This window comes from Oryctolagus cuniculus, chromosome 10, assembly GCF_964237555.1.
Source record: "Oryctolagus cuniculus chromosome 10, mOryCun1.1, whole genome shotgun sequence".
In the NCBI taxonomy this organism is placed as follows: Eukaryota; Metazoa; Chordata; class Mammalia; order Lagomorpha; family Leporidae; genus Oryctolagus; species Oryctolagus cuniculus.
Genome location: NC_091441.1, coordinates 53,586,776 through 53,609,741, shown reverse-complemented (window position 1 = coordinate 53,609,741; position 22,966 = coordinate 53,586,776). Strand labels below are relative to the sequence as shown.

The window sequence follows — 22,966 nt, the reverse complement described above, 5'->3', positions numbered from 1 at the left end:
CATCAAAGTGTTAAAAAGAAGTGTGTACTACACTTTCCAACTGTTCATTCTGTCATTTCCACCTCTTCTCAAACAGGTAGTTGAGCAGGAAGTCACTGGATGCTGAACGGTATTACTCAGCATTTTTCATCCTAATTACTGTGCATCATTAAACACAACTGTTCCGTGTTCCAGAGTCCTGCAGTCCCAGGAAAGAGACAAAGAAGATGCAGTGCTCCTTCCGGCTCACAACCTAGCGTCTGATCACATAGTAGGTCACATTATCTCTGCTATATCCTGGGTACCAACTAGCCCATCTTGCTAACTGCACACAGTATCTAAGCCAGGGACAATTCTCTGCCTGCATCCTCACCACCTCAAGGAAAGAAGGGTGCACTGCAGGCGCTCCTGTCTCAGATGGGCCTACATGTTCCCACTGCCCGAGTTTGTTCCTTTTCAGGCAGTTATCCTACCTCACTGCACCTCCTTTGTCTCCTTCGCTGGACTACAAGGCCCCTGGATACAGGACAGTGGTGTTTGGTGATGCACAATAGTTAATGAAAAATGCTCAGTACAAAAGGGGGTTACTTTTGGAATTAATGCTCAGCACTAAATGAGGCATGCATCTGAGGCAGTGGTCAAGATACTGCTCAGGATGGCTGCATCCCTTATCAGAGATCCTGAGTTCAAGTCCTGGCTCCACTTTGGATTCAAGCTTCCTGTTAACGCATACCCTGGGAGACAGTGGTGACGGCTCAAATACCTGGGTCCTGTCTACCCATGTGGGAGATCTGTACTGAATTCCATGTTCCCAACTTTAGCCTGGCTTAAGCCTGACTAAGCAACTTACACACACACACACACACACACACAAGAAAATTATTCAGGACCCAGTGTTGTGGGACAGCATTAAGTCACTGCTCGGGATCACTGAATCCCATAGTAGACACCCAGCAAATATACCTGGGAAGCAGCAGATGATGGCTCAAGTACTCAAGTTCCTGCCACCCATGAGGGAAACCTGGATGGAGTTCCAGGCTCCCAGCTTCAGCCTGCCCCAGCTATTGTGGTCATTTGGGGATTGAACCAGCAAATCGAAGGTTTCTCTCTCAAATAAATAAATTTGTTTTAAAAAATTAAGGAGCCAGTGTTGTGGCATAGGAGCTAACATGTCACCTGTGATGCCAGTATCCCATATGGGTGCTATTCATGTCCTGGCTGCTCCACTTCCAATCCAGTTCCTTGCTAACGCACCTGGGAAAAGCAGAAGATGGTCCAAGTGTTTGGGCCCCTGCTACTTGCATGGGAGACCCAGCTGAAGCTCCTGGCTTTGGCCTGGCCCAGCTCTGTTGCAGTCATCTGGGAATAAGTCAGCAGATGGAAGATCTCTCTCACTCTCTGTAACTCTTTCAAAATAAATTTTAAAATACTTTGAAAATTAAAATCCTTATTATAAAAAGTGAGCTACTGGGGCTGGCATTGTGGCATAGTGAGTAAAGCCACTGCCTGTAACACTGGCATCCCATATAGGTGCTGGTTCAAGACATAGCTATTTCACTTTCAATCCAGCTCATTGCTAATGGGCCTGGGAAAAACAGTGGAAGATGGCTCAAGTGCTTGGGCCCCTGCACCCACAGGGGAAACCCAGAAAAAGCTAATGGCTTCATTGTGGCCATTTAGGGAATGAGCTAGCAGATGGCAGATCTCTTTTCTGTTTCTCCTTCTCTCTGTGACTCTGCCTCTTAAATAAAATAAATCTTTTGTAAAAAAAAAAAAAAGCTATCAAGTCAGGAAAAAAATGGAAGAAACTTAGCATACATAAGTAAGTGAAAGAAGTTCAGCTGAAGAGGCTATACACTGTGTAATCCAATTATTGGACGTCCTGGAAAGATCAGTGGTTGCCAGAGGAAAAGAGAATGGGGGGTAAGGAGCAGATGGGTAGAGCCCAAAGGATCTTCAAGGCAGGGAGAACACGCTGCGTGGTTGTGTAATAGTGGACACGTCGTCATACGAATGTAGAGCACCAAGACTGAGCCCTAATGTGAACTCCCACCTCAGGTGACAGTGTGTCAATGCAGGGTCACCAACTGTAAGGAATATACCACTCTGATGGGGGGGGGGGTCCTTAGAAAGAGGGGGACTTGTGCATTTGTGGGAACAGGAAACTTATAGGAATGCTCTTTCCTCTCAATTTTTCTTGAATGTTTACTTATTTCCTCTTATTGGAAGGGCAGAGCAACAGAGAGAAAAGGAGAGAGATCTTTCATCTACTGGTTTATTCCCCAAATGCCAGCAATAGCTGGTGCTGGGCCACACTGAAGCCAGGAACCTGGAACTCTGTCCAGGTCTTCCACATGAATGGCAGGAACCTGAGTACTTGGGCCATCTTCTGTTGCCTCTCCAGGATGCACCAGCAGGAAGCTGGACCAGAAGTAAAGTAGCCAGAACTAGAACTGGCACTCCGATATGGGATATGGGCATCCAAAGTGGTGGCTTAACTAGGTACGCCACACAAACTGAAAAGTTCTCTAAAAAGTAGTCTTTTAAAAAGGCAAATTAACTTAAAATATAATATTGATCAGTAATACTTGAGGAAAGACTGAATTATCTTTGTAGTCCTGTTACAGAAAATAACATAATGTCACTGTAATGTGATAAGAATATGTTGCCAGAAACAGATAGGAAGGGGATGGCATTGTGGTGCAGCTGCATAAGCCACTGCCTGCGAGGCCAACATCCCATGTCACAGAGCACGGATTTGAGTCCCAGATGCTTTACTTTTGATCTGGCTCCCTGCTAATACACCTGGCAAGGTACCAGCAGATGGTCCAAGTGCTCCCACCCATAAGGGAGACCCAGATAGAGTTCCAGGTTCCTGGTTTCAGCCTGGCCCAGCCTTGACTGTTGCAGCCATTTGGAGAGTGAACCAGTGGATGGAAGCCCTCTCTCTCCCTCCCTCTCTCTCTGTATATTACTCTGCCTTTCAAATAAATAAATCTTAAAAAGAAAGGAGGAAGTTTTCTTTTCAAAGTAGGAAAAAAGTATCATGGAGGAATTTAAGTTCATTAATGAAAATCTGTCATTATTTTGGATTTATATTTATATTGTTTGTGGTACTTGTCAGATATTTACTTCAAAATTCATTGCAATTTCTTCTCTAAATATTTACCTTCAAACCTAGAAAAGTAGGTTATAAAATATGTCCAAAACTATTCTCTTGATAATTATGTATGTCTTTATGGACCTAAAAACATAGTATAGGATTGGAGCACAAAAAAGTGAAGGGCAGCTGTCGCCAGGAACTAGAACAGGACATCTTAATTATCTTTATTCTTTTCAGTATTTGAACAACTCCTAAAATGAACATGTGCTGCTCATTGAGGGTGAAACAAGGGATGCAATTTTAAACCCAGGAATTTCAGACTGGCAGATGGAAAGGACAGGGAAGGGGACGACCTTGTCCCTCACACATGTGCATTTCTGCTCGTCACGGCTCAGAGGGGAGGTTGCAGTGGAAAGGATGAGACAGGAAAAAAGTTCATACTCTGCTCAGTGTGCTTTAAGGCCTCAGATCCAGAAAACAGCCGCAGTTAAAGAACAGGCCCTGAATACGAAGCAGAACGTGGCTGCCAGGGCAGGGGAAGTTAAAGCTTAATGGGATTCAGCTGTGCGGGATGAAGGGTCCCGTGGTGGATGGTGGTGACGGCAGCACAACAGTGCAGGTGCATCTGGTCTCACTGAGCTGCACGCTTACAAACATCACGGTGGTAAAGGCTATGTGTATTTCACCACAACCGAGAGAGTAAAGGGGGAAACTTGTTACCACTACCTTTTGCTGGCGTGGCCATCAGCAAATCCCTAACCTCTCTGCAAAGGGGGGCAATTTCACTGCACACCTCACAGGACTTGGAGAGACTAGATGGATTAATTCATACAAAACATGTAACGACAGTGGCAGGCGTGTGTGAGGAGGGCGCTAAGTGCTGCTTCCATCACCAGTGCACACCAGAGCTCCAAGACCTCCAGGGTCCCACAGAAGCAAAGACGCTCCGAAGGCTGGGTAGCAGGGAAGATGCTCAGACTGCAGCTTGGCTCACAGGCTCCGAGTCTGAAAGGTGAGCTGGTGAGGGAAGAGCCACATGCTCCCGGTCGCCTCAGCTGGGTGGGATCCAAATCCCAAGGCAGCGTGGGACTGGCCAGAGCCTGGGGACAGGTGTCCCTTGACTAGAAGGTGACGCAGACCATATCACTTCTGGCTCAGCCCTCTTCCTGACTGCTACATTTCACTCTGCTGAGCACCCAGAGGTATCTTAAAAGAATTTTAAAGACTTATGATAGTAATGAAGAAACATTTCTGTTAATTTGATCTTGGATTAAAAAAAAAAAAAAAACAAAAACAGAAGAACTATAAAACACTTCCTGAGGAAGCATGTAATCTATTTAGGTGACATTTTAGTATTTTACACCTTCCCTAATTTTATGGTTCCATCAAAGGAGTTTTGCTTGTTTTTTCAGGAAGCCTGGCCTAGGGTCTGACTTTACTTCTCCAACCCTGAAACCTTGCTGTCTATATTGCCATCTTTTCACGTCTGTCTCCAAGTTGGAAAGCACACAGCACAGCTCAACAGGACAAGGACATGTCTACCTGCCTCTGTGACTAAGAATTCAGTGTGAACTCAGAGATTAAGACACGGAGGACAGAGTGTATCATCAACTCAATGGGTAATTTTTAAACAGCTTGAAAAGCTTCCCACAATTCTAAAAGGTCCTTTAAATAAAACTTTGTGGGGTCAGTGTTGTGACATAGCAGGTATAACCGCCACCTGTGATGCCACCATCCCATCTGGGTGCCAGTTCACGTCCCAGCTGCTCCACTTCCAATCCAGCTCCCTGCTACTGTACCTGGGAGGGCAGCGGAGGATGGCCCAAGTGCTTGGGCCCCTGTCCCCAAGTGGAAGACCCTAGAAGAAGCTCCTGGCTTCAGATAGGCACAGCTCCGGCCATTGTTGCCATGTAGGGAGTGAACCAGCTGATGGAAGATCTCTTTTTCTCTCTCTCTCTGTAACTCTGTTTTTCAAATAAATAAATCTTTAGAAAAAAAATTCTGTAATCTAGAATAATTTAAATTTTTTCTGTTTCTTTGAATAACTCAGAATGCAAGTAATCAAGGCAGCCATTAAGGCACACACGTAGGCCCAATAATAGAGAGGGCATGAGAGGGAAAGAAAACGAACCAAGAAGGGGAGGCACAGATTCCAAGACTGCCATGTGAATGACCTTGATCTCTTAGAAGAGTAGAACATCCTGTTTAAAAACATAGCAACTGACCTATCATCTTACTGCCTCTATCATCTATAATGATCTTAAAATAATCCTAATGATTTCAATCGTTAAAATCTACAGTCTCCTAAATGGATTTTAAAAACCAGAGAGATACCAAGCATATTTTACTTCCTTCCCTCTGAGAAAGCCAGACACCCCATGGTGACGTCCAGGGCTGAGAAGTTTGGTGCTGTGTTCTCTAGATACAGAATACAAGTAATTCATGTATATCTGTGAATAGAAAGAAAAGCAACTGTGTACATCAGGGAGGTCAAGCTTCAGTAAGAAACCTCAGCTAACAAACTTTCATTATTGACAGCTTCAGTCAGCTGGAAAAATGAAATATTTATGCCAGACAATTCTGCCTTGTGACCCAGCTCAACACAAAGTTTAAATTTATCCATGCAAATTAACAGCAATGATGAAACTGAAGAAATTCCTAAATGTAACTGTTTGCCATTCATCAAATTGGGAGGAAAAACAGAAAGCTACCCCTTCACTTGAGCACCACACAAGCAACTTGAAAACAAGGCCAAGTTTAAGCTCAACTGAGAAGAAAAACAGTTCCAATGTGCAGTCAACCATGTTAACATTCAGTTGGGCAAATACTTAAGGCCTGGGCCATGCAGGGAAAATCACCTCGGATTAGGCGGAGTGTCTCTGACCCTCTGCCCACAGCTGCTGTGTGGGCAGAGGCTCATCCAGGGTTATGACCCGAGCCTGAGGTGGCCTCCTGGGCTCTTCCCTGAGAGCCAGGTGCTGGCGGCAGCTGGGGCTATGCCTTGCATGGAGTCATACTTTCAGCAAGATAAAGTTATCTGTGGAGCCGTCCTCCACTATACCTCTACCTCCCACAGATCCTGACACTATAAGAATTCATCCTTTTTATGCTTGAGGACCTTGGGGAATCAAACATCATTTTCCCACCTTGTGCCACTAAGGTCCCTCTCTGGAAGGCTAGCTAACAGATGGTTAGGACCTACTGGTTTATCACAGATGACAGACTCTTGCCATCTGAATACCACTGATTACACCCTACACCCAGTGCACTCACACTAAGCCATCACCAGGTATATCGCACTAGGACTGCTCTGGATGGGCCTACAGAAAAAAGCCTGCTGCCCTGACCGTCTTTGCTGTCGGTTTCCCCACTGCTCCTTGGCTCTCACTGAACTGCCAGTGGACACCACAGGCACACAGCTGGAAATGAAGGAAAGGGATGTGTGCTGGTGGCTAACTGAATCATATGGTGGGTACCTTAGCCTAACTAGTGGGAAAATTGGGAGGAAAAAATAGAAAAGCCACGAGGAAAAGGGTAGCCAGTTTTCTTGCTTAGTAGTTGCACTTTCTCAGAGCTGGAGGCATTTAAACCCACGGCTGAACACGCCCTGTGGGGATATGAAAGGACATCTGCACTGGACCATGGTTTTCACCTGGTATTCACGGCTGTCAGGAATCAGCTTCTAGACACACAACTCCAACATGTGCTGCTCCCTAGACTCTGGCAGGAACAGGCTGAGCCTGTGCTGGAGGTGCCGTGCTCCCCTCCATGCCCAGGCACCTAGCAAGGTTGGTTTAGAAAGAATTGCAACAGTGTGGTCTCTCCCACCTAAGGCACCACTCATCCACCACGGGGCTCCGTGACTTTCCCTGCTTCAATAAAGGCAAAGACAAGCCCTCAGAAATAGGGCCCTCTGGACATTCCGTGCTGGGAGAGTCTGATTTCAGACCCCCGTAGGTGGTAAAGATGTCAAATTATGCCTAACCACCTTGCTTCTTCTGTCCCATCTCTAAAGTCAGCGTGCCTGACAGTCCAGATCTAGCAAAGCTCCAAGTCTCACCCAGATCAGTGTCACCCTCAGAGCCAGGATTCAAGAGCAGGACTACTGTCACAATGAAAGAGCCTAGCACGCTCATCTGCACCCACCAGAGCAGCATTCTCAGTCTGAGCGCTGAGCTGGGCTGCACTGTGTGAGCTCTGCCCCGTGGTGATGTGGTGGACGTGCTGCACCAAGCGAATGAGCTAAAGCTGTGATTCTGGGGGAACACTTGAAAGCTCACGGAGGGATAAAAGCATGTCATGGAAAGATATTATATTGCCAAAGGGGTATGTCAGTGAAAAATATGTCCATTTTCCTACCCCCTTTTCAATACTGTAAGGAACAAGTGTGTGAAAACAAAGAGTGGAGATGTGAGAGCCCCAGTGAAGCTTCTCATGGACTTCGCAGAGACCAAAACACCCATGACCGTCATGAAAGGTTAAAAAAAAAAAAAAAAAAACACCTTTTGCAAGTTGGGCTTTTTCCAGTTTTTTGTATTTAATAACACTGAAGGAAGTCCTTATTGAGTTGTCATCTTAAAATAAATCCTAAAAGTGGTTTTTGATAATATGATTTTTGGCATATAGCTGGTAAGGGGGTCAAAGACCTAAATGACATTACTGGATATTTTTAATATCCATAAAACTCCTACTCCCATCTATTAATATGAGCAAGGTTTCTTATCTTTGCATCTACTAAAAATAATTTTACCAAAAATTCTAACATTGATCTTCATCCTCAGATATCCACAACCAAGTGAAAATTTTTTTTACCAATATTTTACTTTTTAGTATTTCAATAAGTTTTATGACTAATTTTGATTGCTCATATGCTAGTATGTATAAGAATAATTTTGCAAAGATACTTCAGGTACTTAAGTATTAAGGTCATAATATAGAGAAGTTTAAATTTCTTTGTTTTAAAGATTTATTTATTTATCTGACAGAATTACAGAGAGAGAGGAGGGACAGAGATCTTTCCACCCACTGATTTACTCCTGAAATGGCTATAATAGCCAGGGCTGGACCAAGCCAAAGCCAGGAGCTTCATCTGAGTTTCCCACACGGGTGCAGGGGCTGAAGCACTTGGGCCATCCTCTGCTGCTTTTCCAGGCATATTAGCAGGGAATTGGATCAGAAGTGGAGCAGCTGGGAGAGAACTGGTACCCATATGGGATGTTGGTGTCATAGCAGTGGCTTAACCTAAGGTGCCACAATACCAGCCCTCAGGTTTAAACTTTTATATGTTTTTTTGATAGAGAAATACGAACGAGAAATCAATGAAAGGTCTTCAGAGGTTAAAAAAATTAAGTTAGAGGTGGGTATTGTGGCACAGCAGGTTAAGCCACCATTTGCAACCCCTGCATCCCACAGTGAAGTGCCAGTTCGAGTCTTAGGTGCTCCACTTCCAATCCAGATTCCTGTTAATGCACCTGGAAAGGCAGTAGATGATGGGCCTTGGATCCCTGCCACCCACATGGGAAACCTGGATGGAGTTCCTGGCTCTTGGCTTCAAACCAGCCCTGTCTTGGCTTCTTGTGGGCATTTGGAGAGTCAACTAGTGCATGAAAGATCTCTCTTTCTGTGTGTGTGTGTGTGTATGTATGTGTGTATGTGTGTGTGTCTCCCTCTTTCTCTGTCACTCTGCCTGAAAAGTAAATAAAGAATGAAATCCTTTAAAAAGTTAAGTCAGGATATCTTATAGGAAATATAAAAAGGAGACAGGAGTTAAAGGAGAAAATAAAAGTATAAGCTCTTCCACTATTAAAGAACACTCTGGTCATGTATTTATTCAACAGACTGGTGGTGGCAATCCAATCTCAATATGTTTGGAGTCTACTGGATAGCTTTAAAGAGAATTATGATGTTTTCACTTTAAACAGTCTGTTTTCATAATACATGAGCCTTTGTCAAATCTTACAATATTCTAGCCCTAAAAGTCTATTACCCCAAGATACTTGAGCACGCACGGGGCTGGCGCCTCGAGGACCTGGGGAGTGCGTAACTACTGAAATTCTGCACCTGGGTCCTGGCACTGGTTACCAAAGTCGCTGAGCACGAATACTCACAGCCTACCCTCTGGGCGTGACCTGCTGAGACAGCCTCCAGAGACAGGAGATGAGAGAGGCAAGAAGGAAGAAAACAGGGAAAACACAGGGGAATGGGGCTTGGGATTAGAAAGTCCTTCGACAATAGGACAATGGGAGTAAGGAAAGAAGGAAGGCAGGCTTGCTTCAGAAAATTAACCGAAATCAGCTTTGGTTCAGAGGAAGTAGGAACTTATTTGTTTGGTAAAATCTTCAATTACAAAGAGACTTAGGATTCAATTCCTGTTATGTAAAGTATTCAGTCTGTGTGGTATAATTCAATGGTTTGGTAACCTAATCATAAATCCTGTCTTAAACAGACTGGGAAAAGAAAAGAAAGATGCAGTTAGTTTGGGAAATCTAAGGCTCTTCATGCTTTTTAGAAAAAGAACAGCAAATGTGCATGTGTTGGGGAGAGGAAGAGATGGAGGCAGAGTGAGCCCAGTTGCAGCAGGTTGCGTGGGCACTGGGGGCCAGGATGACAAATGCCTAAAAAGGAAACTCTAGCTTCCCTTCCTGATTTTGACAAAATTAGACCTAGACCAGGACTGGCAGTTAAGTATCCATCGTGAGTCTGCAAAAGCCACATATACTGCCTAATGACACTATTCCATACAACGTCATCATCGTATCCTAAATCAGGGGCACTATTCCAGAAACAACTAGGATAGGATCCTGGTTGAGTGTGGAACTGTGAAGCCTGCAGGATGCTCACTCCTCAAATTGACAGACAAGAACGCTGAGGGTGCAACATCACATCTCCTCTCCCACTTTCAAAGCTTACCATCCAATTAAGAAACTGGGTGGACAAAGCTAAGGGGAGAGGCATGACAGCTGAGGGGCATGCACATGGCTTCTGCAAGTAACCAACCCCACAAAGAGGACATGGAGTGCATGTTAAGTGTATTGAAACAGAGATACTACTATTCCCTAAGTTTTGCTCTTTTCTTTTGGGAGAACAGGCAGATGTCAGAGGGGGGTGATAGCAAAACTTATTTTAACACTGGTGATATTTGCATCTCTCTATAGATACATTATTTTTTACTCTACAGTTGTTCAGCATTTATATATTATACATATTTATATTTATATTTAAGATTTATTTATTTTTTGAAAGAGTTACAAAGAGACAGAAAGTGAGGCAGAGACAGAGAGAGGTCTTCCATCTGCTGGTTCACTCCTCAATTGGCTGCAACGGCTGGAGCTGAGCTGAGTCAGAGCCAGGAGCTTCTTCCGGGTCCATCTTCTACTGCTTTCAAGGCTGTAGCAGAGAGCTGGATTGGAAGTGGAGCAGCTGGGACTCGAACCGGCACCCATATGGGATGCTGGTGCTTCAGGCCAGGGCATTAACCTGCTGCGCCACAGCGCCAGCCCCCAGTTATACGTTTTAACTGAGCATTTCTGCCTCCTGTGACAGAGAGGGTCCTATGACAGTGCCCCAAAAGACAATACTTCCAAATGTAGGATGGCTTCCTTTAAATCTTCATTAATAAATGTTCTTCTAGAATGTTAGTCTCATAAATCTCAGCAAAGAGCAGTTTCTAAAAATACTATTTTCCCTGCAGCTTTCTTTCTCTCTCTCTGCTTTTAATCACTAAGTTCTATGGCTGTTAAGTTCCAAAACATTCTGTAGAACCCTTTCAACCTGAGCAGCTCTATTTTTATTTGCTATATTTTATTTATGATTCAGCATAAGTTTCTGTCTGCACATGTAGTCTGTTCCTAAAACTAAAACCACATTCTAGAGACAGAGTATCTTTCAAAGGATGACAGGTATGATTCCACATAACATTATTTTCCAACTCTTAAAAAACGGTGAGCCCCAATTTAGTCTGCTTTGGAGAAAAACTAGATGAATTAGCCACCTGTATGACCAAATTTATGACACCATCACCACCACCACAGCTGACACCCAGTGAAATAGGAGATGACAGAGACAGAATCAGGCAAGAGAAATACAGAAAACTGTATTGTCTATACAACTGTCCAAAAGTCTAAACCAGCTCTGAGGTTGTCACAGAAGCTCCTCTGATCAAACGGCCCTAGCCCAATGCGCTATTTATTTTACAGTAACTTAAAATGGTGTTTTTTAAATTGTGGGTTTGGTTCGTCAGTAAGTTGTAAAATCAATTCAATGAGTTAGAATCAGCATTGATCTAATAGGAAATATCATTTGTGGTATTAATGATTATTCTTTTGTGAAACTGGTTTTAATTTCAAGCACATGACCACCTATTTGCATCCTAGGTCACAAAGGTAACCATATATCCTGAATACTGAATCAGCGGAACAGTAACATTAATTTCTTGTCTTTAAAGTCTCAGTTCAGAGACTGACACATGATTACTTTACTGAATATACCCAGTTGTCTATATATGTACATCGATCTGCTGAGTCCTCACGTAACTGAAAAAGGGTCAGAGCCCAAGTCTTCAGCCTCAGCAAGATGCTAAAATTAAGATTGATCTCACCCCTTTTACATCAATTGTCTACTCATCTCTCAATGTACCTGTAAGGTACAAAGTACTTAATGGAGATGCCACTTAGGGAGGTACATCAACCTGGCCCAAATCTCATAGCCAGGAAGTGACAGGGCTGGTACTCAATGTCACATCATTAGGCCCACAAAGTTATTCTCCATGCTGGACTTAAAAAGTGCTTATTTAAATGAACATGTCTGGGATTAGCTTCTTGAAAATGACACGTCACTCCGCTGAGAGAAGAGAGACACGAGGGAATGCCAAACTGGGCACATCAGCAGTTGGAAGGATTCCAAGCACCAGCAAGACTATCTACAGGGCGAGTCTACTTCTCAGTCCACAGAAGACTCTGGGAGACTCCCTGGTGCATGTGAAACTGCCACACTGAAAAAGGCAGGGTCCCGGCAGATTCCTCTCTGGCCCCACGTGGTTTTAAAAGTATCACTGATCAAAGCTCATGATAGGAAGAGGATATTGAACTCAGAATTCTAGTCTATGGCATCAAGGTGGTAGTGCTAACTACTACCTTAAAGGGAACCCAAAGATTTAGACAAAAATAAATGTTGGGTGCCAGTGCTGTGACACAGTGGGTTAAAGCCCCAGCCTGCAGTACTGGTATCCCATATGGGTGCTGATTTGAGTCTTGGCTGCTCTACTTTCGATCCAGATCTCTGCTAATGTGCCTGGGAAAGCAGCGGAGGAGATCCCAAGCGCTTGGGCCCGTGCACCCACAATGGGGACCCAGAGGAGGCTCCTGACTCCTGGCTTGGATTGGTTCAGCTCCGGCCATTGCGGCCATTTGGAGAGTGAACCAGCAGATAGAGGACCTCTCTTTCTCTTCCTCTTTCTCTACCTGTCTCTGTAACTCTTTCAAATAAATAAAATAAATCTTTAAGACAAAAAAAAAAAAAAAAAAAAAAAGAACTGTTGTCATTTCCCCACGCCCCCACAAACCAAATCTGGGGGCAATGATAACTGAGCAGAGACACTTGCCAAATATTTAATAAATCCCACAAATTCTAAGCATAAACACTTGCTCTATGCACAGAAAGACAAATGAAACTATATTCTACAATGGATGGGGTACGTTCCTTGTAAGATGATTTCTGTACAAGTTTATGTGAAAATACAAATGTGGTGTGACAACAATAGAGCCTTTCCCCCACCCTTTTAATACAGTGAAAAGTCACACTAAAGCCTTATTAACTTGCATAAAGAGTGGCTCAAATTCTGTCAGAAAAATCTAAGACTTTTCCATTTTCTATTTTTAGGCTTCCATAAACACTGTTGTCTTATTGCTTTGTGCAGTTCTTCTCTTCTAAACATACGCAATTAAACAAATATCTGCTTAATGTTGTATGATAAAACTGGTAGTTAATTTACCATTCCAATACATTTTCTGAGGATGCTCCAGATACTGAAGTCATTTCTGGAAAACATAGGAGAGGGCAAGCTTGTTCTGAAAAAGAAAAGAAAAACAAAGAGCTCTTTTTAATCTCATCGACACTGGGAAGAAAAAACACTGCTGTGCACGTGAGAGCCGTGGGAGCCGCAGACACGTGCACGGAGAGACTCTAAAGATGTGTGTCATCATCACCAGCTGGCAACAAGGTCAAGGCTATTCCTGCTCCCTGCTGTTCTGGCCACTGAGAAGTGTTATACCCTCTGTGTCCAGTATTATTCTAATCCAAAGTCTCCTGGCCCTCCAGGGTCTCTGGGGTCCAACTGCCCGGACCACCTCAGAGCTGTGCTGTCCTCTCCTGTGCCGGCACATCTGAGCCTGTTGTTTCATTCATGACACAGCTACCACATTCTGCTGCTTAGTAAGTGATCATACTCTATCTGCGAAATAACACACAAAATGCCATCAGAGAGCCTAGCTAAAGGTTTTTAGGAAATTAAGTGCGAAGATGCAAATGAACTATGAAAACCAAAGCAATAGAGAGGCTCTGCATCCAACTTCCCCAAGGTCACTGACATTGAACAAAACTTATCAAGTCTTATAGGATACACTAGAAAACCTGTCACAAATTAACCTCTACAAAGAATAACTTACAAGGGCTGCCAGGGTTTGGAAGCAGCCAGAACTATGGTGGCTGTCGGGAAAGGGTCTGGGGCCCAGCAGTCCTGAATCAGGCCTGGTGGGTAGCGAGACAATCTCATCTCCAGATCAGCATGGCACACCGTGAGAGCAGGGGCACGAGGTGCCCAACCAGTTCTCCAGAACACTGCGATGATAACTCATCCCTAAGGAAGGAATGCTACCTTTCCAGTTGCCCTCTGAGATACATCTGTGTAACTAAAATATTAACAGAACAATCTTATCTTCTAAAGAACCTCTGAATTAAACTCATTTGAATTATAGAAGGTAATAAAATTAAGTTTTTAAATCAATAATATTATTTTTAAATCCCCCATGGTAAAATTCTTCTCATTTTTTTTCCTTTTCAGGAACATACACTGCTCATTTGGCAGATCTGTCATCTACCCAATCTGCTGGCTAAGTGGCCACAGATGGTATTTAAATCACAGTCCTCACTCTCCAAGACTATCAATCAATCTCTGTGACAGGAACAATGGCTACCAGAAATAAGAATCCCTGCCATTATCTACCATTTGCATGTACATTTCAGGTTTGGAGATGTACATCAACTAATATTTTCACCTCTTGTCTATGAAAGAGTAGATCAGAAACACAGCATACCCAGGAGGTTGTGAACTTGAAAGGAGATTTGTGAAGAGTGAATGAGAGCTGTAATTCCCCAGAAACAAGTGCTTACATTAAACATACAGCTATGTGCTTCCATGCTGATTAAAAACGACAGCAGAAAGGCAAGGCAGCAGCAAATATCTTGGAGGCAAAGGACACCCAAGCTTTGAAATTTTCTCAGTTTAGAAACTGCCACATGACTGCCAGCCAAGAGTCCCATTTGGGAGCATGCTGTCCTCACTGTGATACCTATAACTTCCTGTGGTGCTTTATGCAAATCGAGTACCTTATCATTTATAAGGACAGCAGAATATTATTTACATTATCTACTGTGAACACAGCCAAAAACAGAAGTGATAGGGATTTTGAAAGGGAAATGACCAACAGAAAGACCACTGCTTTCTTGTGGACACACAGAGCCAAGCACAAACCCTCAACATTCCACAGTGTGCTCAGGACGGATCCACAGTAGCAAGGGGAACACTGGGCACCATGCAGAAGTGGTGGTTTAATAAATGACCTCAGGTCTAGTGACTGCCATCTAAGCCAAAAAAGAAAGGTGCAACCCCAGCCTCCAATGCAGAGGAAAGCAGCCAGAGAACCCCCAAAGCAGTTCAGCCTGGGGGGCAGATCCAGGTACCACTCTGAAAAAGAACATAACCTACCCACTTAGGAGGACTTAGCAGAGGCGAGGCAAAGCTATCTGGAAAACATCTCTTATAAGCAATGGGGAAAGAAAGATCAAGCCTAGATTCAAAGAAACTGGAGGACTTGGAAACACCGGGCACCAGAGCAGTCTTGGAGCACAAGATGGTAGGACCTGGGATGGCAGGACTAATAGCATTCCCATACCCCAAGCCCCACCAGCACCATCCCCTAGGCATGTGTCTGCTTCACCTTTTTCCACAACACTGATCACCATGTGACAGAAGACATAGTCTCTTGATTTGTCGACTATCTCCAAACAGTGTGCATGTAGCCCTGTTCCCTAGGACGGTGTCTAGCAAAGAGGACTAGTTTAAGTACTTGTTGAATCAACTTGGGAATTTATAAGGCCTGTTAGTAGACATTATCCCTTTTATAAAGAAATTGATGTATTCTGTGCTACTTGAGAGGAGGACTAACGCTGCTGTTCCAAGTTTGTATTAGGATAGCTAATACAAAGACCCATTCTACAATTAATTCCAACATTAGGAGACAAAGAGGTTCATTCTAAGGGTTTCAGACACAGGATTGAGCATCCTGGTGGGCAAGCTACCAAAAGGCACTTTTGCTAGGGGAGGGAAGCTGACCTGGCTCAGCCTGGTCTTAGGATGCTGCCAGGTATCCTATGGGGAGCAGGACAGGCCCCATAACCAAGAATGACCCAGCCCAAATGTCAACACTGCTAGTATGGAGAAACCTTGCCAGAGAACTACAATGAAACTTTCAGGTATAATATCAAATTTTATAGTACAGTGCAGATGGGAGGGAAGGTAGGAATGGGAAGAATCACTATGTTCCTAAATTTCTATTTATGAAATGCATGAAGTTTGCATATCTTAAATAAGGTTTTTGGGGAAAAAATAAAAATTAAAAAAATAAAAAGTTAAAAAGGACCAAGATAAATTGGTTTTAGTAATATATTTAACACAATATATCCAAGTAAACATTTCAATGTCTAATCAATATGAAAAAAATTTTTTTTTTTTTTTTAGACAGGCAGAGTGGACAGTGAGAGAGAGAGACAGAGAGAAAGGTCTTCCTTTGCTGTTGGTTCACTCTCCAATGGCCGCTGCGGCCGGTGCACCATGCTGATCCGAAGCCAGGAGCCAGGTGCTTCTCCTGGTCTCCCATGTGGGTGCAGGACCCAAGGACTTGGGCCATCCTCCACTGCCCTCCCGGGCCACAGCAGAGAGCTGGACTAGAAGAGGAGCAACTGGGACAGAATCTGGCACCCCGACTGGGACTAGAACCCAGTGTGCTGGCGCCGCAGGTGGAGGATTAGCCTATTGAACCGCGGAGCCGGCCAATATGAAAACTTTTAAATGAGATAATTTATACTCTTCTTTCCATACTACCTTCAAAATCTAATGTGTATTATACACAGAGAGCATATCTCAGCTACCGATTCATTTTTTATTAAAGATTTATTTATTTTTGAAAGTCAGAGTTTAAGAGAAGGGGGAGAGCAGAGAAGTTTACTTCTCAGATGGCTGCAATGGCTGTGGTTGGGCTAGGGCAAAGTCAGGAGCTTCATCTGGGTCTCCCATATAGGTGGTAGGGCCCAAACATTTGGGCCATCTTCTGCTGCTTTCCCAGGTGCATTAGCAGGGAACTGGATAGGAAGTGGAGCAGCCAGGACATGAACTGGTGCCTGGCACCACAGATGGCAGCGTTACCTGTTGTGCTACAATGCCGACACCCTAACTCGTCATTTCTGAAGTAAAATTTAGTCTTACTGTTTCTTTTTACAATTTAACAGATTTAATTAAAATTAAAGTTACAACTGTTTCCTAGTCATACTAGCCAGATTTCCAATTTTCAGAACCTACATGTGGTTAGTGGCTACCATACTGGACAGACTGGATCTTTGTGATTACTTCTGAAAACAAAAGAACTGTGCTGTTTAAAGGTCATGAAGGAAAAACAAGAAACTGCTCAGTGTACTTAAATCTCAAGTCACAGAGAGATAAAAACAAGTCCACAGCCTAATCATCAAGAAAACTCTGAAGTTTCTGAGTGTTATATTTAAAGAAGCAGAGGAAATACATTTTAAAAAAATCAGACAAATTAAAATTTTTAAAATTATTGTGACAAAAGGGTATGTCTCTATACTTTAAAATTTTATTTCCTCCACCAGGAAAAAATGAGACAAGTTGCTAATGAGAGTGGACAGCGGTGTTACTTCGGGCAGAGTAAGAAGAGATGAGGCATGCTCACCATGCCTAGGCTGAAAGCACAGATCAGTTATTCTCTTCTCCTGGAGTTGATCTGAGGGTCATTATTCTGCCTTCTATGCTTCCTTTTTTTCTTCACACAGAGAGAAAACACCCTGTACCAGGGACTGACAGTGCTACATCCTGGTTCTATTTTCAACCATACAGATGACATTATGACTATCTACACAGTAACTGGCTTCAAAACGAAAATATTCCTCACAGTTCTTTTACGTGTATGATGGAAACAACTCCACTGGTTCTCGCACCACTATTTCCCTGCTACCCATTGTTGTAAACAGATCCCAAATTGCACCAAATTAATTCATGATGTGCAACTAACAAATGTTGTGCCCAAATCCCCCTTACTCTGAAAAAATAAAAAGTTTTACAAAGTCAAGAGATCATTATCTCCCCAGTCTCTCAAGCCTATGTAGATGACAGCTGTATGGAAGGCTCAGCTTGAGAGAGCTTTGAAAATTCATGTGCCCTGCATATATCCACTTTGTGCACCTGCCAGACTACAGACCCACGGCTGTCCTGCTTCTGCTCCACCAATTGCCAGCTTCAGCACACAGCATTTGCTCACAGAAACCTTTTGAGAAGAATATGATACAGGCAGGAAAAATTACAGCTCAGCTGGAACCACTGGCAAGGTGTGTCTCGCTTTTCAGGTCTGCCCCCGATGCCCGTTAGGCACACACCAACTTCTCTTGGGCCTTGAACACGGCACAGAATCATACACACTTTTTGGCAATGTTGTTATTCTCGCTGTAGTAAAGTGCAGGTCTTTTCATGAAGGAATTTTATAAAAGAATCGTGAAAAGGGAGTAAGAGCTACAGGAAACACTTCTAACACTGCCTCACTGCAGAACAGGAGGGCCAGTCTTCTAAAATGAGGCCATGCAGCTTATAGGAGTCTACTTATTCTGGCAACTATGTCTGTATTAAGAACAATAATGTCCAGAAATTTAGTCTCTTCAAAATGAAGTTTTGGTGTATTATCTACACATCAGTTGTAAAGAGTTTTTAAAAATTATTCGCTACTTTTATAAAGTACAAACTAAGAAACAGTCATCAGTGGTACTTGTCCAATAAATTATCTTCTCAATGTTTTTAAAGATTTATTTAATGAAAGAGTCACACACACACACACAGTGTCTTCCATCAGCTGGTTCACTCCCCAATTGGCCACAACGGCCGGAGCTGCGCCAATCTGAAGCTAGGCACCAGGAGCCTCTACTGGGTCTCCCACATGGGTGCAGGGGCCCAAGGACTTGGGCCATCTTCTACTGCTCTCCCAGGACATAGCAGAGAACTGGATTGGAAGTGGAGAAGCCGGGTCTCGAACTGGTGCCCATATGGAATGACGGCGCCTCAGGACAGGGCGTTAACCTGCTGGGCCACACCACCGGCCCCTATCTTCTCAATTTTTAAGAACTTTTTATACATTATACATATTTTCCTCATCAGCTACTTCGCAGATAGCTTTCTCCAAGTCTAACAGTGCTCTTGTGATTCTAGTTATAGGATTCAACAAACCAAGGCTACCTACCTAGGGAGATTATACATATCAGATTCATTAAAATCCTGCATATGAAACATAAGCAACTATGTTTCAGTATTTTCCCCAAGGACAAAATAAAAAAGACACTGTCACTCTATTAACAGTTACTTAAGAAAAAAGATAAGTCTGTTAATTCACCAACTTTGGTAATCTCATTCTTAAATTTTTAGAAATTTAGGGCTAGCACTGTGGTGCAGTGGGTTTAAGCTGCCACCTGCAATGCTGACATCCAATATTAGCACTAGTTCAAGTCCCAGCTGCTCCACTTCCAATCTAGCTCCCTGCTAATGTGCCTGGTAAAATGGTGGAAGATGGCCCACCCTCGCATGAGACAAGGCTAAAGCTCCTGGCTCTGGCCTGGCCCAGCCCTATCTGTTCACTTGGAGAGTGAACCTGTGGATGGAAGATCATTTTCTCTTGTCTATCCTCCTGTGTGACTCTGCCTTTCAAATAAATATATTTTTTTTAATTAAAAAATATTTAGACATTCAAGTTGCATATCAAAACCAAGACACAACATATATAGCAAAAACTTGTCTTAAACTTATGCTAAATGGTATTAAACATGTTTAAGTGGGGAAAATAGTATATGGTTATTTTTCAAATTACAAAATAATACATTATAACAAATGAAACAACCTACAAATAAAGAACAAGCTATGGGGCTAGCATTGTGGAACAGTGGGTTAAACCATGGCTTGAGAGGACCACATCTCAGAGTGCTGATTCGAGTCCCAGAGGCTCTGCTTCCAGTGCAACTTCTTGGTAATTCTTACTGGGAGGCTGTGGATAATGGCTCAAGTACTTGGGTCCCTGCCATTCATGGATAAGACCCAAATGGGATTCTGGCTCCAGGCTTCAGCCAGGCCCAGCCCTGGTTATTGTAGGCATTTTTGGAGTGAACCAATGGATGGAGATTCTCTCTACACATCCCCCAACCCAGCTCTGTTTGAGTCTTTCAATTAGTTCAAATATTGAATAACACCAAGAAGGAACAAGCAAATCATTCACTGCCCTCTCCAATACCAGCAGTAATGGCACACCTGCTCCTTTCCATACTTTTCCACACTTTTCTCAATGTGGAAACAAGAATGTATAATATTTTTATGAAATACAGATCACATTGCATTCTCACTACATAATATATCAGAGCCCTTCCTTGACCCCGATACAGTATACAATTTTATACCTTCTCTTAAACTCCTGACACAGGTAACTTTAGGTAAGTAGCATATCATGCATGCTGTTTTCAAAATTTTTACTTTTAAAGGTTCATTTATTTATGCAACTTCAAATGCACAGTTACAGTGTGGGGGTTGGGGGTATGGCAGGGACAGACAGAATCTTCCATCCTGTTTCACTCTCCAAACGCTAGTAATAGCCAGGGCTAGACCAGGCCAAAGCCAGGACACAGGAACTCCACCTGGGTCTCCTACACGGGTGGCATGAACCCAAGTATTTGGGCCATTATCTGCTACTTTCCAGGCACATGAGCAGGAAACTGGATTGAAAGCAGAGGAGTTGGTGGTATTCAGACTGACTCTCTGATTTGGGATGCACGTTTCCCAAGCAGTGGCTTAACCTGCTATGCCACAACACCTGTCCCAGTCTTATTTTTAATGCAGTCCTTCTCTTCTTTTGTTCCTGTTGCCTTTTTACCACCATGCTATCCTAAAAGCCATGTTTAAAAACTGGTGTCAATTTTTCTATACTTTCTGTAGGTTCCCAAACACTAAAATATAGGACATGCACCTGTGCACACGGAGGCGGCGGGCGTGTGTGTGTGTGTGTGTGTGTGTCTGACTTTAACATTCAAAATAGAACATTATACACATTTCTTTATGCTTCAGTTTGTATTCAAATCAAATGGCAAACTAATTTGTTTAATGAATGTAAAACATTCCTTAAGGAAACACTTAAAAATACACTTTGCTGGTCTCCATGAAAGGCAATCATCATTTTCATTCATTTGCCAAAATAAAGAATGCAACAGAACAGAACGTCTTATTATATTCCTATTTAAGGCTGATGCTTTCACATCTAAAAGATAGAGTACCATGGCTAAGACTGCTGGGTCAAACACTCTGTTTTACATTTCCACAGATGTTGACAGATTGCCTTCTGAGAAGGTGTTAGTTGCATACTTTACCACAATCAATGGAGGCATTTATATATATATACATATATATATATATATATATATCCTCACCAGCAGCAATTGGTGTCAACAGATGTTCTTGCATTAACTCCTGTAGGTCTTACCACCTGGAAGTGACGTTGCACTGTCATCTTTTTTACTTCCTTCCACCACCAGAGACTTAGAACATTTTTTCCTATGCTCAATGGCCATCGTAATTTACACATCTGTAAATTGCCTATTTGCATCATCTATACCACTAAATTTTTCCTGTCAATGGGTAAGAATTTTTTATATATGATAATTTTTTTTTTGACAGGCAGAGTGGACAGTGAGAGAGAGAGAGACAGAGAGAAAGGTCTTCCTTTGCTGTTGGTTCACCCTCCAATGGCTGCCGCGTCCGGCGCGCTGCGGCCAGCGCACCGCGCTGATCCGACGGCAGGAGCCAGGTACTTCTCCTGGTCTCCCATGGGGTGCAGGGCCCAAGTACTCGGGCCATCCTCCACTGCACTCCCGGGCCATAGCAGAGAGCTGGCCTGGAAGAGGGGCAACCGGGACAGAATCCAGCCCCCCAACCGGGACTAGAACCCGGTGTGCCGGCGCCCCAAAGTGGAGGATTAGCCTAGTGAGCCACGGCGCCGGCCAATAATAATCTTTTATTACCTAGATTATAAATAGTATTGTTTGCAGGCTTTAAAAAAAGTAACAGACAAAAATCTCTCTTAAATAGCTTTTGTGTTCTGTGTTCAACCTGGAGGGTTTTGATTTGTTTTGAAATTAAGCAGTTCTTTAAGTGACTACACTATGCATACGGATCTCAAGTAGACCTTAAAAGCTGGGTCCCTTTAAGAGTTATGCCCTTGTTTGCTCCTTGAGGACCACTTGGGATCTTAGTGATTCTCAGGCCTTCTGTCCCTCCTGCTCCCTTTCTTCCGAGACAGAGGCTCTCTCTCCAGCCGTTCTCTCATCTATGCTTCCATGAATCTTAATGTTAGTCCACATTTTTATTTAGCATCATCTAGCTTCCATCTCATTTCCAGAGATCTTTGATCACTGCTCGGCATGCTTCAGGGAAGACAGGCACACAGTTCAGGAGTTTTTAAAAATGCAACACTTTCAAAAGTGCTGTGACATCAAAATATCTCTGAACTACTTTAAATGATGAAGTGCTGGAATACTAATGGCTAACGTTTAGTGAATGTTTGCTCCATTTCAGACCCTGTGTGAACCACTTAACATGCACCACCTCATTTAATCCTCAAAATAATCCTACAAATTAAGCACTTATTAAATAACTTGTCCATGGTTACAAATGTAGTGAGGGGGGAATTTTTTAACTCCAGAACCTGAGCTCTCAGCTTTCAGAGCTCTGAATGCCACTGACCGTGTAAACTTAGACCCATGACTAACTATCCCAAGCCTCGGTGTTTCTACTTAGAATATGACAATGTCAGCACTTCACATGGCAGCGGGGAAGTGCCAACAAAGCAATGCATGTAGAGCAGTGCTTTTAAACCGTGTTTCATTAACTCAACTTAATCGTTCACTATAATGAATATTAAAAAAACAAGAGAACATGAGGCCTGTGCTGTAGCATAGTGGGTTAAGCCTCTGCCTGAGGTGCCAGCATCCCAGGTGGGTGCTGGTTCGTGTCCCAGGTGCCCCTCTTCCAATCCAGCTCTCTGCTTATGGCCTGGGAAAGCAACAGAAGATGGCCCAAGTGCTTGGGCCCCTGCATCCACATGGGAGACCTGAAGAAGCTCCTGACTCCTGGCTTCAGATTGGCCCAGCTCCAGCGGATGCAGCCATTTGGGGAGTGAATCAGCGGATGGAAGATCTTTCTGTCTCTCCCTCTGTAACTCTACCATTCAAATAAACAAATAAAATCTTAAAAACAATGGAATAGACCAAGGATAGTTCCTGTTAATGAAAATTGTGTTCAATGAT

General features: G+C 43.3%; 1 protein-coding gene across 19 annotated transcripts in view; it reads right to left on the bottom strand.

The window, feature by feature from the left end:
* OSBPL1A (oxysterol binding protein like 1A) overlaps positions 1 to 22,966 on the bottom strand; it is a 231,010-nt gene that overhangs the window by 20,806 nt on the left and 187,238 nt on the right. For 18 of the 19 annotated variants that reach the window (XM_070050377.1, XM_051851325.2, XM_070050375.1 and 15 more), the window contains one exon: positions 13,071 to 13,146. The exons of the other annotated variant lie outside the window; for it this stretch is intronic. In XM_070050377.1, coding sequence (XP_069906478.1) covers positions 13,071 to 13,146 — 76 coding nt within the window. The remainder of the gene's footprint in view (positions 1 to 13,070; positions 13,147 to 22,966) is intronic. 19 annotated transcript variants of the gene reach the window in all.